The sequence below is a fragment of the Montipora capricornis genome, chromosome 6, assembly GCF_036669925.1.
Source record: "Montipora capricornis isolate CH-2021 chromosome 6, ASM3666992v2, whole genome shotgun sequence".
Classification (NCBI taxonomy): Eukaryota; Metazoa; Cnidaria; class Anthozoa; order Scleractinia; family Acroporidae; genus Montipora; species Montipora capricornis.
This window is the reverse complement of record NC_090888.1, coordinates 63,692,346-63,708,822: the sequence shown is the minus strand read 5'-3', so window position 1 is coordinate 63,708,822 and position 16,477 is coordinate 63,692,346. Positions and strand designations below refer to the sequence as shown.

Below are 16,477 nucleotides of genomic sequence, written 5' to 3'. Positions count from 1 at the left end.
AACTCGAGCACGAACCGTTGCGTAAATTTAATGGGGCTGTTTTATTTTGTAATGTTTTTATTACCCTACGAACTTAAGTTCAAAATAAATGCATGTTTTTTAGGGTTCTTTTCCTTTACTTTCGTGAAAATAGAGCAATATTTTTGACCTCGTCCGCTTGAATAATGCGGACCTGCGTAGAAACGACCAGCGATCAAATTTCACAAAAACCACACTCCAGAGGATGAGCATGACCGCAATGGAGAGATATTATACAAAATACTAACCAAATGAAGATGACGCCTGCTTAAAACTTTGTTGCTATGCTCGAGGAAGGTTTTTTTTTGGGTAAAAACCTTCCATCACTTCGATCAATAATCGATCCTCTCTTGGGTTCCAGGCCTTCCCCGACAGGTCACGCAAAAGCGTGACAAACGAAATTTTCCAAGAGCTTTGCAAAATCACATCGATTTTACTCTTTTAGATCATCGGTGACCCCTATTTTTTTAATCATGAATCACTTTACTTACTATCTACAAAATATGATGAAATGAAAAAATTCCCACCATAAGAAGTTATCTTTTTTAACATTTTCTTTCCTCGTGCCATCAAATTCCGGTACTGGTTGTAACGGATAGAGCTTACGAAAACGCTCGTCGAGGATGAACTCTACTGTTTACGACATCCCTAGCGGCATGCAATTATCTAAAAATCCTACTCCTAAAAACCTATGCGCGGAAACCTTCGCTCTAACAGGTTATTTTCATGATTTTCGATGGATGAGCAGATGAGGCTACATCTCGCTATTATGACCGATTTCTCGAAATTAAGGCATCTTTCCAGTGCCATTTTCTCCGAAACAAAGTCGATGACCCCCAATTTTTTTCAATTTTTTTTTCTAGGCAATGAAGAAAATCTCACCGTAGGAAGATTTTGGCGCGAACATCCTTAAATGTTTTGCATTTGCGTTTACGTTCTGTTTTCACTTCATATATTTTTCAAGGTCATATGAAAGTCGCTCTGATGAACTGCGTTTACACGCTGAAATTTTAAGCTAGTGAGTGAATGACGTCACTTTTTCCTAGATCCAACCCTCTGAGATCCGTTCGGTCAGTTTTGAACTTAGCTGAACGTGAGTAATGGCGTACCGAGAGATCCAAAACCTTGCTCTCAAAGTAAAGAGCCTTTGGATAAAAATCAAAGCTCAAAAATTTGCCAGGCAGTTGTTAAACAAACACACTTTCAAAATCTGAAGAAAAAATGGAAGTGATTTTTTTTTATCATGGTATCAGTTTAAGTACTTATGAATAACGTAGGCTATACAGTAGTAAAATCTGTCCAAGTAGATTACATGTGCAAATGAATGGAATATTTAAAATAAAATAATTTGGAATAGCTCATTTCAAAGAGCAAGTAATTTATTACGCAAGCCCGCGCGCGTCCCCTGGACTCCCAAAACGGTTGGAATTAAATCGAGTGTAATGATATTTATCGACTCAAAAACAAATATCGCTTCACATGTATTTTAACGCAGCTACTCGATTTCAGCAATTTAAAGGTTTAACTGATTTCAAAAACATGGCGATAGCTCTCGACCTCCGTCAATCAAGTCAGATGCAGTCTTAAAGGACAAAAAAGCATAAACTATTTATATCACCCTCACTACATTTGCGTGAATACCATCGTTCGGTTTGACATTTCAGACCTAAGTGTGCAGGACTTGTTTCACCATAGCCTTAACCTATATGGCTTTTTGCTTTTAGAAGAATCGAACGTCTACTTTTGGAGCTCAGACTGCATGAACGTTATATTTAGCGGTTTTAGCCTGAAAAAGTTGTTAAGATGTTAGTAGAGTTACTGACATGGTATTGAGCGACTTTCGTATGACCTTGAAAAAGGAAGCTATGAAATTTAAAGTTCGTAATTAAGGGATATCTTAGTTTTTTTTATAAATGGGACTTTGTTTTTTTGTATTTTAAAATCGAAGTTGGCTTTTGCGAGCATCTGCAGACTTTGTCTTTCAGAAATCAGATTTTGTTTTTCGAAATTAAGAGAATTTCCGAAATTGCTGAAATTGGAGTTTATGGAATATCCCGCGGAATATATGCCAACTGCCAGAGACACTAAAGACTCGCTGAGCTTCACACTTTAAATTGCATTGTAATGAACAGTCACAGTTTCACGATGATCGTCACGCAATCACGCAACATCCTCATTTGCTTGTTTGTTTGTGTTGTTGTCAACGTTGTTGTCTGACTTTACTACAAACGGTTTGCAGTAAAGTCAGAGTAGCATTAGAACTTGTGCGGACGTCAAGGGTTCGAATCCAATTTTACGATAAAAAACACAACAACATTGAGAACAATTTTGCGAAAACAAGCAAATGACAACGTTGCGTGACGACCATCGTGGAACTGTGGAATGTTTTCTTTCGTTTTAAGTGTATTGCGGACAAGATTTTTACGAAGGAAACATTAAAATGTGGCGCTCAGCGACTCTTCAGTGTCTCTAGGAACTTATATTCCAAAAACAAACAAAAATGTCCTTTTCGTAGCTTTCATATTTTCCTTTTTTTTTTTTCACTAATTTCCCACCATAAATGAAGGAAAGATGCCGAACATACGAAAAAAAACAGTACAGGAGAATAACTACAAAAATTGAAACAAAAAAATTTGGAAAAAAAAAAAGGACACCCCGACCCAGGCCTCGCGTTTTGGCTACTACCAATTTGAAGTGCAGTAATGTTAATGTGAACTGTTTACTGCCCATAGTAGGAGATTCCTTGGCGGGAAAGAGAAGAAGCTTTGTTATAATCCTGCCAGCCATTGGTCCCTGAAACAAATTACAAACTCTTTTTAAAGGTCAAACGAGAATCGCTCTATTCTTTCAATAAATCAATGCGAACGTGACCAGGAAACCTATCGCAGTGCATCCTCTCTGATGTGCTTGTCATATGCTTGTGCGACTTGGTCTGATCCCACGAACAACATGTAGCGGTAACCAACAGGCTATATTAATGCGACAAAATAAGAACGTTCTTTAACCCTTTCAGCCCCGAGAGTGCCAAATGGCACTTATAGATTTTACTCTGTCTAACGCCAGAAGAGTTTACTCTGTCTAACGCCAGACGATTTTACTCGTCAATGGGGAACCCCTCGGGGCTTAAAGGGTTAAGCTAACAGCATCAAAAAACTATGTCCCCGTTTAACCCTTTCAGCCCCGAGAGTGCCGAATGGCACTTATAGATTTTACTCTGTCTAACGTCAGAAGATTTTACTCTGTCTAACGCCAGAAGATTTTACTCGTCAATGGGGAACCCTTCGGGGCTTAAAGGGTTAACTGACTCTCAGTAGCCTGTATGTTCTTAAAATTGTGGCTATATGATCTCACCCTGAACATTCCGCTAAAAAAGTTCTTACAAAATTAAAATAATAATTGTCAGCAGCTAGTGACCGGGCATGCACTGATTTTCCCTTTCGGATAATCACATCTCATGTCATGATTAGATATACGATTAGTCCATATTCTTATAAGTAGTGACTTATTGTAACATTTGACTAGAAAGTTGAGCGATAAAAAATTTTGATTTAAAAACACTTTAAAAAAAATTAGACGACGTTTAGATATCGTTATTCTCAAGTCAAAATGAATAAGAAATAAACAAGTATATATATATGATAAGTAAACAATAGAAACTAATGTACAATAGAAAATATGTATGAGAATAAGAATAAAATACAATAGAAAACAATAAAAATTAACTAAAAAGTTTTGCATTTTTGGAGTCACTTTGTACATTAAGAGCAGGCTTAAGTGTCCTGATGAACAGCATTTCGTAAACAAGACAGTTAAATTAGCTGCTGCACTTCTTAAGCACGTCAAATTGGCTGCTTTTCAATTCCAGGAGACTATCATGATGTTCCCTGAAATGGTTTCCAATTGATGAGTGTTTATGTTTAACGATGTTTTGGTGAAGGTGTCGGGTTGTCATTCCAACATTCCATTCCATATTCTTAAGCTAGAAATTATTTTCAGTCAGTTCTGAAGAGAAAAAGCACATGTTTTGAGCCATTGCATAAAGTTCTGAACCGTTTGTAACTCGGAAATGTTCTGGACACTCACAACTATTTCTTATTTTACGCCTTTTCGACCAAAGTAGAATTTCATCCACTTTTCTAATGGATCTGGATTCCCTTTTAAAGCTGCCAAGTCATTTTTAACTTGTGGCAATGCTGCATTAAAGGCTCGGCAGAGGTATTTCATCTCTTGTGCCTCTTGTTTCATTACCTTGTAATGAAGACGTTTTTGGCTTTCGATTCCTTTCTCAGCTTTGCCTTGAAACTTGATCATTTCTTGTTCCATGACGGAGAAGAAGCCAGCTGCTTTTGCAATACCACTGACCAAGGCGTGAAGAGCTGGAATCAAAGTTTGACCAACTTCGATCGCGGCAGCTTCCATGTTTGCAGCTTGGGCAGCGTTTTTATTTGCCAACGCATAATCTTCTCGTGCAGCCACTGCCAAGGCTGGCGTTGCAAAAATATTAACAATCGGCACGAAAGCAAGGCCAATTGCCCAGCCCTGTTTGGTGTCCGCAGTATCTTTAAGCTCTCTCTTTTTCTTCTCGTATCTCTCCTTAAGCTCACTCATCTCTGCTTGCACAATGCTCGCTTGGTCTTGCCTTTGCTTCAGAGGAATCAGGGAGTATTCATACACCTGCCGAATCTTCTCACTCAACTGTCTGTAGCCAATGGTCTTTTGAAGGATACAAGGAATCAACTTGCACCACTGCTCGTATCCCATTGTGTCATAGTACTCAAAGTAGTCGCTTACGGACGACACAAAACTGGTGGAAATTGGAAGGATATCTTTGAGGCACACTAATGCGGCGTCTCTTGTATCGTCACGAAGGTTTCGAAGCCTTATGCCTGCTTCTGAAAAAGTCCCGAGACTTTCATCTTCGTAAAGTGAATTCATAAAGGAAGAAAACGACTGAATGTTCTTTGTCATTCCTTTGATCTGTTGGCGAAGATCTACGACTGCATTTCTCTGAACTGACATCATCTGTAATGAAATGCATTACATAAAATCAAGAAACTACGAGGTAAGAGATTAATTAAATCCCCGATTAACGATGATAACTTTTGCTGCCGAGGTTACGAGGCAGCCATATTTATCGTACTCATTTGGGATGCGCGGATTCCTTGATGTCTGCGTTGTGCCTACAGTAGGGACTTTACGATTTACGACGCGGTCGTCAACGAGAACGCCACGAAACAGCAATATCATTGGTTAAAAGAGGAAACTGTGCTGCACGCGTGGCACGCAATTTAGCACAAATTAGTGCGGTACTCTGTACAACAACTACGTGAAATCACCAACTTTCAGGTTTTGACGATAACGCGAGCATTCAAATGTGAATCTTTCATTGTCTATTTTTACTCCCAAACCGCTCGTGCCAATTTATTTTTAGGACACTTCACCCACATTGTACAACGCGAACGAGATGGCCTAACGGCGAGAAACTTACGATAGTGAAAAGTTATTTTTTGAGGTGACGTTTTCGTCAACGTCGCCGTCGTAGATCGTAAAGTCCCTAGTATCAATATGAATAACAATAAAATGGTCTCCAAACTTCAAACATGTCTTCTGGTGATCATGTTTAGTGTCTGAAAGACGATTTCGGGGTTATTTGACATATCTAACCTACGTACTGACATAGCCCTTCACGATATAATAAGGAGCTTATATACGAAACGAGGACGGCGACGGCAACGAGGACTTCATTTTAAAATGCGGGTTCGCGTTATTCATATCACTACGAAACTATTTCATGTCGTTTCGCGTTAAAAATGTGTAGTAACTGTCGAGGAATTAAACTGGTATGAGTGAGTTGGAGGCGTAGAGAGAGAACTGAAAATTCATCGTCATGTGCTAACGTCCTCCACAGAACCTTGAATTTGGTCATTTCACGTCGTCATTTAGGAGATGACGGCAAAGAAATGTACCAAAATGTAAAACGCACGTGCAGAGCGTGCAGAGCCATTGTTTTTGCTCACTAAACCTATTGTTTTGTAGCGTCGTCGTTGCCATCGGCGTCGTCGTTTCGTAAGCTCTCTAATGACAAGTTAGGAGGCGTTATTTCGAAACCTTGACCCTTGAATGTGGGACCTGTTTCCCAAAAGCCCCGAGAACTTTTCGGGCCCGAAAAGCGATTCCTGAAAGTAAAATCTGCTTATTATGAAATATTGATCTTTGAACATGTTTTCAAGACCTTAGAAAACAAATGAATTAAAGGGTTTTATGACTGGAAACGTTTTTCTTTTGAAGATACAAATCATAAACATAATACGCCCAAAACTGATCCAAAGGTAATTGAATCTCGACAATTTAAAAATTTTGATAGTGATGCCTTCATTGATGACATAAAAGAGACACCTTTCCATCTTGCTTCTCTTTTGGATGACCCAAACGAAATGTGGTTAGTTTGGAAATCTCTGTTTCTGGAAATTGCGAATAAACATGCCCCGATAAGGAAAAGAAAAGTGAAAAGTAAATCTTCACCGTGGATATCATCCGAACTGAGGCAGAAGATGAGAAAGCGTGATTTTCTAAAAAAGCAAGCAGTCAAGCTGAGTTCTCATCAAATGTGGAATGATTATAAAAAGGCACGAAATGATGTAAACGCTAGTATTAGGGAAGCCAGGACTAACTTCTTTAATGAGAGCATTAAGAATTAAGCATAGTGGTAATCTTAATGAAACTTGGAAGGTAATAAATAGATCCCTGGAACGCAATTGTAAAGTAACAGTTATAAATGAACTTGTTTATGAGGGCAAAGTTTTTACAGAAAAGCAAGATATAGCTGAGCAAATGAATAACCACTTTTGCTCCCTAGGTAGTAAACTGGCATCTGGTATTCCAGACACTGCTTTTCAACCAGAGGACTATTTAAATAGAGCTGACTCAAATTTTTATTTTCGCCCTGTAAGTGAAGGGTACATTCACAACCTGATTACTAAACTCAAACCCTCGGTAAGCTGCGGATTGGACAATATTTCTAGCAGACTTCTAAAGCTTTGTAGTCCATACATCTCAAATTCTATATGTGATAGTATAAATCAAGTGTTGGAGACTGGAATATTTCCTGATGATTGAAAAAAGGCAAAGTACATCCTATTTTTAAGTCCGATGAAAGAAATATTCCAAGCAACTATAGACCGATTTCTATTCTACCTGCCATATCAAAAATTATAGAGAGGGTCATGCATACTCAGCTGTTGGAGTATTTCCAAGCAGGAAATCTTTTGACAGACTCTCAATCTGGATTTAGACTAAATCATTCAACCTGTACAGCTTTGACAAGTGCAGTAAACCTTTGGCTTACCATTATGTATGCTGGTAAACTTAATGGTAGTGTCTTTATAGATTTAAAGAAAGCCTTTGACACTGTAGACCATTACATCTTACTACGTAAACTTTCTTGTTACGGTGTCACTGGCAATGCTCTTCAATTGCTTAAATCATACTTGATTGATAGAACACAAAGATCTTACGTAAATGGACTCTTATCCACAGAACAATATGTATCATGTGGCATTCCCCAGGGTTCTATACTTGGGCCATTTTTGTTTATAATTTATGTAAACGATTTCCCAAAATGTCTACAACGCACAACACCTGGTATGTTTGCCGATGATACGTATATCACTATGGCTCATGAAGATATATCCACAATTGAATATTCCTTAAATAGTGATTTAGCTGCAGTACATGATTGGCTTCAGACAAACAAATTAAGTTGCAATACCTACAAAACTAGTTATATGACTATTGGTTCTCGGCAAAATTTGACAAAAGCTAAATTCATGAATTTAAAGATGGATGATTGGCAAATTGAACATAAGCCTTGTACTAAGTTATTGGGAGTTCATATTGATGAAATGCTAACATGGGATGATCAGATCAAACATATTTCTAAAGTCTCGAATGGCTTGCGAATGTTGTATTTAGCTAGAAAATTAACTGACAATCAAGAGACTCTTAAGACAATTTACTATTCACTTGTACAACCTTATTTTGATTATTTGTGATGTTGTATGGAGTGACTGCTCCAAAACACGTGCTGACAAATTACAAAAGTTACAAAATAGAGCAGCACGGATTATTACTAGGGCTGATTACTCTATTCGATCAACAGCAGTGCTGTGGTCAAACTTAGAAGAAAGAGAGAAAAGGCACTTGTTAATTACTATGTTTAAAGTATTCAATAACAATTGTCCAACGTATCTCCACGGGAGTATTTTCATAGAACCTCAGAAGTTCACAATTATAATTTGAGGGGTTCGAACTATGACTTCCAATTACCGCTACCTAAAACGAATTTACTAAAACGTTCTTTCTCTTATCGAGGTGCAAATGCTTAGAACCAACTGTCAAATGAAATACGTGAGATAAGGGATCTTGCAAGCTTTAAATGTGCGATATCATAGGACACATTTTACCTCGCTAGGGCACATTTTTATATGGCTTGTTCGTATTATTATATAGTAAATTATGATTGTTACTAACTATTACTATTGTTTAAATTTCTTTGCCATTATATGATATTTAGCGCTAAGTTATACCTAGTTCATTAGTCGTTTTAGCATTTATATCTTGAAACTTTTGTAATTTTTTAGCATTTATACTTTGTAATTCTTACACGGCATGTCTGAAAACTAGCTTGCTGAGCCATTTACCGTGTTTAAATAAAGTTGATTGATTGATTGATTTTATTTCAATCGAAATTCCGGGGGGGGGGGGGGGGGGTATTCCCTATATAGGTATGTGCGGCCCCAAAGGGTAGGCTTTTTCAGCAGTTTTGGTCATAAATAGGGTATCCATTTTTGCACTCTACTCTTGAATTCGTTTTTTATTTAGAAGCTACTTCTTTATCATCTAACCTACCTAATAAAAGCAGATAAACATTGCCTTACATTGGTCTGAACTAGGGAAATAACTATAAGGCAGGTCTGCACCAGGATATTGATTTAAGGGTCAGGTCATAAACTGGGTATCAAATTTTTGGTCAGGTCATAAATAAGGTACTGGCCATAAATAGGGTAGGGAAAATCGCAGATTTTGGTCATAAATAGGGTAAGGGTTTTGGGAAGCGGGCCGCACACCCCTACCCCTACCTATCCCCCCCCCCCCCTTCCGGGATCGAAATTCTCTCGAAAAGTTTCGGGACTTTCCAGAAACGCCCCCCTGGAGCGAAAATTGCAAACAAAATCCCTCGAACGATAAATTCTCTCTCGTAGAACTAAGCTAGGATTTTTCTTCCATACGTGACACCTTATCCGCAAAAGCTCACATCGCCGAGCTTTCAGCACCATTTTCGTCTTTGAAGATCACCGCTGGACCAGTAGACGAGTTCGTCTTATTTGGGAACAAGAGTGATCATCGCCTGATGGGGAAGTCCAAAAAAGCAAATGACCATACTTTCGGGTCAATATGATCATTTGCATTTGTCGACCTCCCCACCAGGCGATGATTGCTCTCGTTCTGGGCCGAGAGCGTCTACTGGTCCAGTAGTGAAATAGCCGCCTGAAAGCTGGGCGATTTGGGCTTTTGAGGATGGCTAGCGACTATGGAAAACAGTTTGGCCCAGATAAGTTGGCACATATCGAAGGTTAAATTATCCTAGCGTAGTTCTGCGAGAGAAAATTTATTGTTCGAAGGATTTTATTTGCAATTTACGCTCCAGAGTCGAGGATTGTTTCGAAATAACGCCTCCTACCTTGTCATTTTGTAGTGAAGGGCTATGTCAATAGGTCAGATATGTCAAATATCCTCGAAATCGTCTTTCAGACACTAAAAATGATTACCAGAAAACATGTTTGAAGTTTGGAGACCATTTTACTGTTATTCATATCGAGATTATCTGTGCCGAAATTAAATCGCTGCCTCGCATCTTGTATTTTCAAACGGCCACTTGCAGAGCCTGGGCTACCTGTGATGGGACTTGACGCGATCGCTTAGCAAGTTGTTTTTAATTTCTGCCTAAAAACGGCTGCGAAGGAGGCTTTTGTTCATAAAGACTCTACTAGAACCGTTGAAATCGAGTCACTTACACATTTTGGTCAATACTAGGACCATTTGACCCGACAAGCTTTATAAGACACAAAATCATTTCAGCCATAGGTAAAAGATATAGTCTGCTCCGAGCCTAGAAGGCCCACCATGCCCGCACTTATCGCCGGTTTCTGTAGCATGACGCGACTAGGAGTATTTCTACTCCCCCCTTGGATGGGATACTAGTCCATCGAAGGGTTAACCCCAGCATTTTCGCCGGTACCCATTTATACACCTGGGTGGAGAGAGGCACCGTGAGAATAAAAGTCTCCGGCTTGCCCAAGAACACAACACAATGTCCCCGGCCAGGGGGCCGTTTCTCGAAAGTCCCGAAACTTTACGGGCCATTTTCGGGTGTCACAATTCCCTTTGTAACTCAAGAACGGAGAGCATTTAATACGTCAACTTATTTTTCTTTTTGTTACCTTGAAAAAACATGTTAAAAGATCGGCTTTCCAAAACAAGCGGTTGGTAATTTCACAGATGGCTTTTCGGGCCCGAAAAGTTTTCGAGACTTTCGAGAAACGAGCCCCAGGACCCGAACGCGGACCCGACTCGATCCGGAGCGAGCACACTGACCATGAGGCCACCGCGCCGCCCATTTTAGCCACAGGATGTCCGATATAACATCAAGATTTCCCGGAACAACTCCCGAAAATATTCAAGAGGAAAAAAAATTAAAACGGAGAGGAGAACAAAATGTAGCTTATTCAGTACAAACAATAACTTGAAACAGCAAATGAAACTCGAACTCCAGTGAGCGCTCAGGCCTCTGCGGGTTTCATTCGGATATATATCTGCAAGGGGGAACGAGGACGACGACTGCAATACGCTCGCAATAACTGTTTGTTACTTTATTTCAATTGATGTCCAAAGCGCAAAATGATGCCGGAAATAAGTAGAGAAATTAGTCAATGTTAAAAAAAGTGGAACACCAACCTTCAGTGGATTAAAAAGCTAAGGAGAGGCTTTATATAATAGTAAGCAGCACATCTTTACTCAGCAGTTTCTTGACATGGCCGAACCTTGCGACACTATTCGCGTGCGTAAAAGAATTTTCGCAAACGTCCTTCAGGGTTTCCATGGATCCAATGTGGGATCACAAGGCTTTTATCGACCGAAGTTAATGTACACTGCGCGCACTTGAACCGAGGCTGTTTTGCTAATAACATTATCACCCTATTGATACTGGGACAGGGAAATTAACAAATTGAAAGTTCTAAAACCTCCGTTTTAGTAGGCCATTTCCGAGTTCATGTCTGCCTCCTGTTGAAAGCGAGTCTAAATGCAAAGTTTTTCTTATGAAAATTAACCTTCACTGAGACAGTGACCAGTCCGTTTTAACAACCTACCGTAAGTCAAGGGAACATTTTGAAAACACCTCTGTATTGGATTATCATATTCGATTGGACGGAAGGCAAAAATAAAAATGCCCCAGTGTGGCCAGGCTAGGTTCAAAATTATCCCATCGCATGTGATGATTGTAGAGATAAACTACTTTGGAAATCTGACCAATTAGAGCGCTAGCAATTTATATTTATTATATAGATACTGATGAAATACCAGGATTTATTATATAGATATTGATGAAATACCAGGATTTATTATATAGATATTGATGAAATACCAGGATTTCTCCTTTAACTAAAAAATCATATCTTCACCGCGCGCAGTGAACGTATCATTTTTATCTTTCACATGTGAGGATATAGCTGTCGTCATGGTAACGAAGACGATTAGCCAATAAAACGCGAGCTTCCTCTTCATTGTACGATACTTTTGTGCTTTAATATAATTCTTCCCTACTACATTAACATTTTTATTGCAAATTTTACATTACCATGATTTGTTTTTCATAACTTTCATATCTTGTTTCATGTTACACAACATGCGCGGTTTAGTGATTGGTGAACACTTTTTCATCATTTCGAAAATGAATAAAACAAGTTGTTTTAAATCTAGACATTTCATCAATATCTATATAATAAACAGAACATTACATGGCCGCTTGGGGATACGAATTTTATCTTCTCGTGCTGAAAAAATCTCTCACTCGTTCGCTTCGCTCACTCGTGAGAGATACTTTCAGCACTCGAAGATAAAATTCGTATCCCCGCGCGGCCATGTAATCCTCTATATTCACCTGTGTATTTATGATGATCCTGGAGGAACAGCTACCCACCTATGGAATAGATTCATTTCTTGTTAATAATTGAAACAGCTAGAACTCCCAGCAAAACTACTCAAAACTAATGACAACTTATCTAATCTGAGTCCCTCTTCCCTTCCCATTACCCCATTCATCCAGACGCTATCTGATACTCCTAAAATCGCGCAACCACCATCGTGTGTGTCAAGGGAATGCTTCTCCGTCGTTGCCCCAAAATGGAGATATAGTACTAGTAGTAATTATTGATCAGGGAAACGCATTCTCCTATGTTGTCTAGCGTACATAGACTCCCAGTCTATAGAGCCAAAAATGGGAGGAGTTCGGAGGAAGCTATCGTAGATGTAAATCAAATCACTTGTGTCTGCAGGGCCTTAGCTTGTAGTCAATCGAACTCACTAGTTGGCTAGTCCGATCACGTCTCCTTACAAGCACTTTTGACACAGCTTTAAGGTGATAAAGAAACCAGTTTGTTGAAACACAAACCTCTAAATTGTGTTGAATGCCTTGGCATTGTAAATAACAATATGTTAAGTTGATCTCTCATGGGAGTTGTTGGGTAAAGTCAAATGGAACGGTCCATTTCGGTTCGGTGCCACCCGAACATTTGACAAAGCTTACCACGTAGTTGTGAACGAAAGGTCGCGTTCCTTTTGACCAAACTATTGTTCCCAGTACTAAAAGCTCACGAATCTCCCTGGTTAGTGCAAAACATGCAAACGCGCGGTGTTTCCCGGCGAAGCTATTTATTAAATTACTTTTCATCATTTTCGTAATCGCCTTAGAGGTTTTTTTAACATTGACGCTGTATTTTTTAAATATTTTTTCTGCCCAAATATTTTCGTGTTTATAGTTATTATCTCATTAGCCTCTGTTAGAAGTAAACATAATTTTTATGTAGCAACAACTTTTCCTGCGCGTGAAGATAACCGTCGAACGGTCGAAACGTCGTTCCTTTTTAACATTAATTTTTATTGTGAAATCTAGTTCGCAAAATGTTTCGATTTGAAATACTGTGAAATACTGAGTACGTTTGAAGAGGCAAGAAAAAAGTATGGAGACAAATCCGAGCTAAACGTAATTTTTGCCACTTTAACCAACTTTAACCTCATTTTGAGGTGTTCCCATTTTTCTTCGTTTTACCCGTGAGCCAATCAGAGGCGGCCCTTGTTAGTGATAACTGGTACTAACGAAAAGGATCGCAGGCTCTGGGAACGAGATTGATAATCCCTTAAAACCAAAGTACACTCACTTGAACACCGTATAAACAATAACTGATGCACCGTTTATTTTTACCTCCACGTTCATTACGCACAGCTGGTATAATATCATAAGACCGCGCTTTATCCTAAAGCTAATGTAATTTCAGTCAAAGTTTAAAATCTTTTAAGCTCAATTATTTGAAAAATCTTGGGTTACACCAACAAGAAAAACCTCATTCGTTTTAATAAGGCCTAATACTAGTAATAAATCACAAGAAGTTAATATAATTGCAACACACAATTGAAGAACTTTTGCAACCAAAAAGCTGGCTATTTGCGGACAAACAATTAAGAGAATTGCTGTCTATTTGAACAAATGTTGTTGTTTTCACACGCTTTATCATTAGTACTTCTTATTCACGCTAACCAAGTTGTCTAACAATGAAACTAAAATCATTTTAGCCTGATTATGAGAATACTGATTAACACTTAAAACACAAGTAAGCTTTCACATTGACTTTGCTATGAGTGTCCAATTTGTTACCGAGAAAGATGGACTTTGGACTTCAAGCAACGCGGGCATTTTCATTTAGAAACGGCTTTCAGTAGCTTTGCAACAAGTGTGGGGACCTTGCAGTTTTCTTGAATTGTTTTCTTTTGTTTCGCCAGCCATCGGTCCACGTAATTCTGGTCTGTTCCCTTGGTTGGAATGGCAAGGAAGTCGGTTCTTACGTCTGGTAGGACTGCGAAGAAGATCTGGCAAATAGATTTCATATCTTTGGCCTCCTTGCTCATCACTTTGTAATACAGCTTCTTCGGGTTGTCTTTGGCTTTCTCTGCGTTGCCCTCCAGCGTCTTCAGTTCTTGCTCCATTACGGAGAAAAAGCCTGCTGCCTTTTTTATGCCATTAATAAAACTTTGAAGAGCAGGAATTAGGGCTTCAGTCACTACTATTGAAGCGACTTCTTGAATTTGAGCTTGTTTCCCTTTGGCCACTGCCTCTGCCAAATCTGAATTTGCTCTAGCTTCTAACAAAGGAATCGCAATGACATTTACTCCTGGGATCCAACAAAGAGACAATGCCCACCCTCTTTTATGACTTGCTGCAGCCTCCAGTTTTTCTTTTTGCCCCTCATACACCTCCTTTAGGTCTTTTAATTCCGAGACCAAGAGCGTAGCCTCATCTTTCCTCTTCTTTAGGGGCACCAGGATGTCTTCATGCATCTTCAGGAGGGTCGTACATAGCTGTTTGTAGCCTGCGACCTCTTCAAGGATGTCTGAGATCATGCCACACCATTCGTCATATTCAAGTGCTATATAGTACTCAAAATACTCGCTTATGGATGAAACAAATTTAGTGGAGAGCGGAAGAATGCCATTGAGGTACACCATGGCATCGTTTCTCGTGTCATCGCGAAGTTTTCTGAACTTTACGGCAGCTTCTTGATAAGTTCCCACAGAGTTTTCTACGTAAAGAGATCTCAGCGTGAGGGAAAAGATACGCATATCGACTGACATCTCTTGAAGTTGCTCTCCAAGTTTCTTGACTTCGCCCTTCACTGTTTTCTCGATTTCTGCCATCTGCGAGATGCAAATGCAAATATAAATTACCTCAAGTTCAGGCGATCAAACCAGAGTAATGCAATCCCTTCTGCTCCGTAAAGTGGTCGTAGTTTACTATTTCGTGGGTTATACCATGCTACCTTGTGGAAAGTTACAATTAAACAACTTTTTATGGAAATCGTTTTTCTTCTGCACTGCCTCTTAGAGCCTACCCGGAGACGCGTCTGAAGTCAAATCTGACCATAATTATGGTCAGAAAAGTACAATCTAAGAAACTTGTCGTATCAAAAACAGTGCACTGGAAAACGAAGACCGAACCGTGAAGTACCGAAACCATTCCACTTCAAAGTGCTTCGCTTTCTACTTTTAGGTAATACATTGTCATGTTCACAGTGCTTCAGATAGGTTTCAGGCGATTGAGAGCTCTCCGGGCTGGAGTTAAATATGGATATGCTTTTGGTTTCTTTCGCAAATTTGTTCAGAAAACAGACACAGGGGAATAAAATGCCTTAGCTCAAATAACGAAAACTGTCAACAAGAAATGATCCCATAAGATATAATACTCACCTTTACCTCTTAAGTTCCCAGTGTGGAATGACTCGAAGTTGTCTATCGCTTTCGAGCTTAAATCACACTGTTCCACCAATCAGCTGTCAGTTGTCACTGTCAAAACAAGTAGGTTGATTCATAATGACTTGCTGTGTAAACAGCATCCGGCATGTTGGATTCAGGAATGTTTCCAGTGCATGAGTAACCATCAAGTAACCTGTTCCTGTTCCGCATTCAAGATATCATCATGTTATGTTGTTTTATTTGATTGGCCTGGGCATGTTTCTATTTTAGTAAATTCCAGTTGGCAGTGGCTGGTGTGCATGATTGAATTAAACGCAAAACAACATCCGCTCATGTTGGGTTTACTATCAGGAATGGTTCCGGTAGTTAACCACCAAGTATTGTTTGTGTAAAACGTTTTCTTATTCTACATTCAAGGTATCATCGTTTAATGTTAGATGAGCCTGGGCATGTTGACTGGTTTGAATTACTGCGTCCATCACATCCGCTCCTCGAGGCTATGAGTTGATTACAGTGGCACATCACGCCGCAATACATGGTTTGAGATTTATGGAGTTATGATCATTTAAATGCTATCATGATTTTAAAAAAAATCACGTGGTGCATGCGTCCTCCTCCTAAGAATTTTAAATTCTCGAAGCTCTAAAGTGCTATCATAGGGTCTTTCTACAGGATAATCAATCTTGATCTGCTGTAAAATGACACTTTTTATTTCTCTTCACATGAATCGTCATACTAGTGGCCATGCTTTTTAGTTTAGTTTATTATTAAAGACTCTCTGTCGAACGGCATGCTTTGCGCACCTCGGCTCAGGTTTCGTGGACCACAAAACCTCTGTTGACCGTCCTATGTCTCCATCATGCATTGAATCCATCACAAT

The 16,477-nt window shown here is 39.3% G+C and overlaps 2 protein-coding genes across 2 annotated transcripts; both read right to left on the bottom strand.

Annotated features, from left to right (window-relative positions):
- Nucleotides 1–3,319: 3,319 nt before the first annotated feature.
- Nucleotides 3,320–15,690, bottom strand: LOC138050736 (uncharacterized). The gene is made up of 3 exons (XM_068897032.1): nt 15,598–15,690; nt 12,236–12,274; nt 3,320–5,040 (listed from the first exon to the last, which is right to left on the bottom strand). Exon 3 carries the CDS (start codon nt 5,038–5,040, stop codon nt 4,111–4,113), a length of 930 nt encoding a protein of 309 aa, XP_068753133.1. The 5' UTR covers nt 12,236–12,274; nt 15,598–15,690; the 3' UTR covers nt 3,320–4,110.
- Nucleotides 13,524–15,719, bottom strand: LOC138050735 (uncharacterized). Its single transcript, XM_068897031.1, has 2 exons — nt 15,592–15,719; nt 13,524–15,042 (listed from the first exon to the last, which is right to left on the bottom strand). Exon 2 carries the CDS (start codon nt 15,040–15,042, stop codon nt 14,047–14,049), a length of 996 nt encoding a protein of 331 aa, XP_068753132.1. The 5' UTR covers nt 15,592–15,719; the 3' UTR covers nt 13,524–14,046.
- Nucleotides 15,720–16,477: the final 758 nt, after the last annotated feature.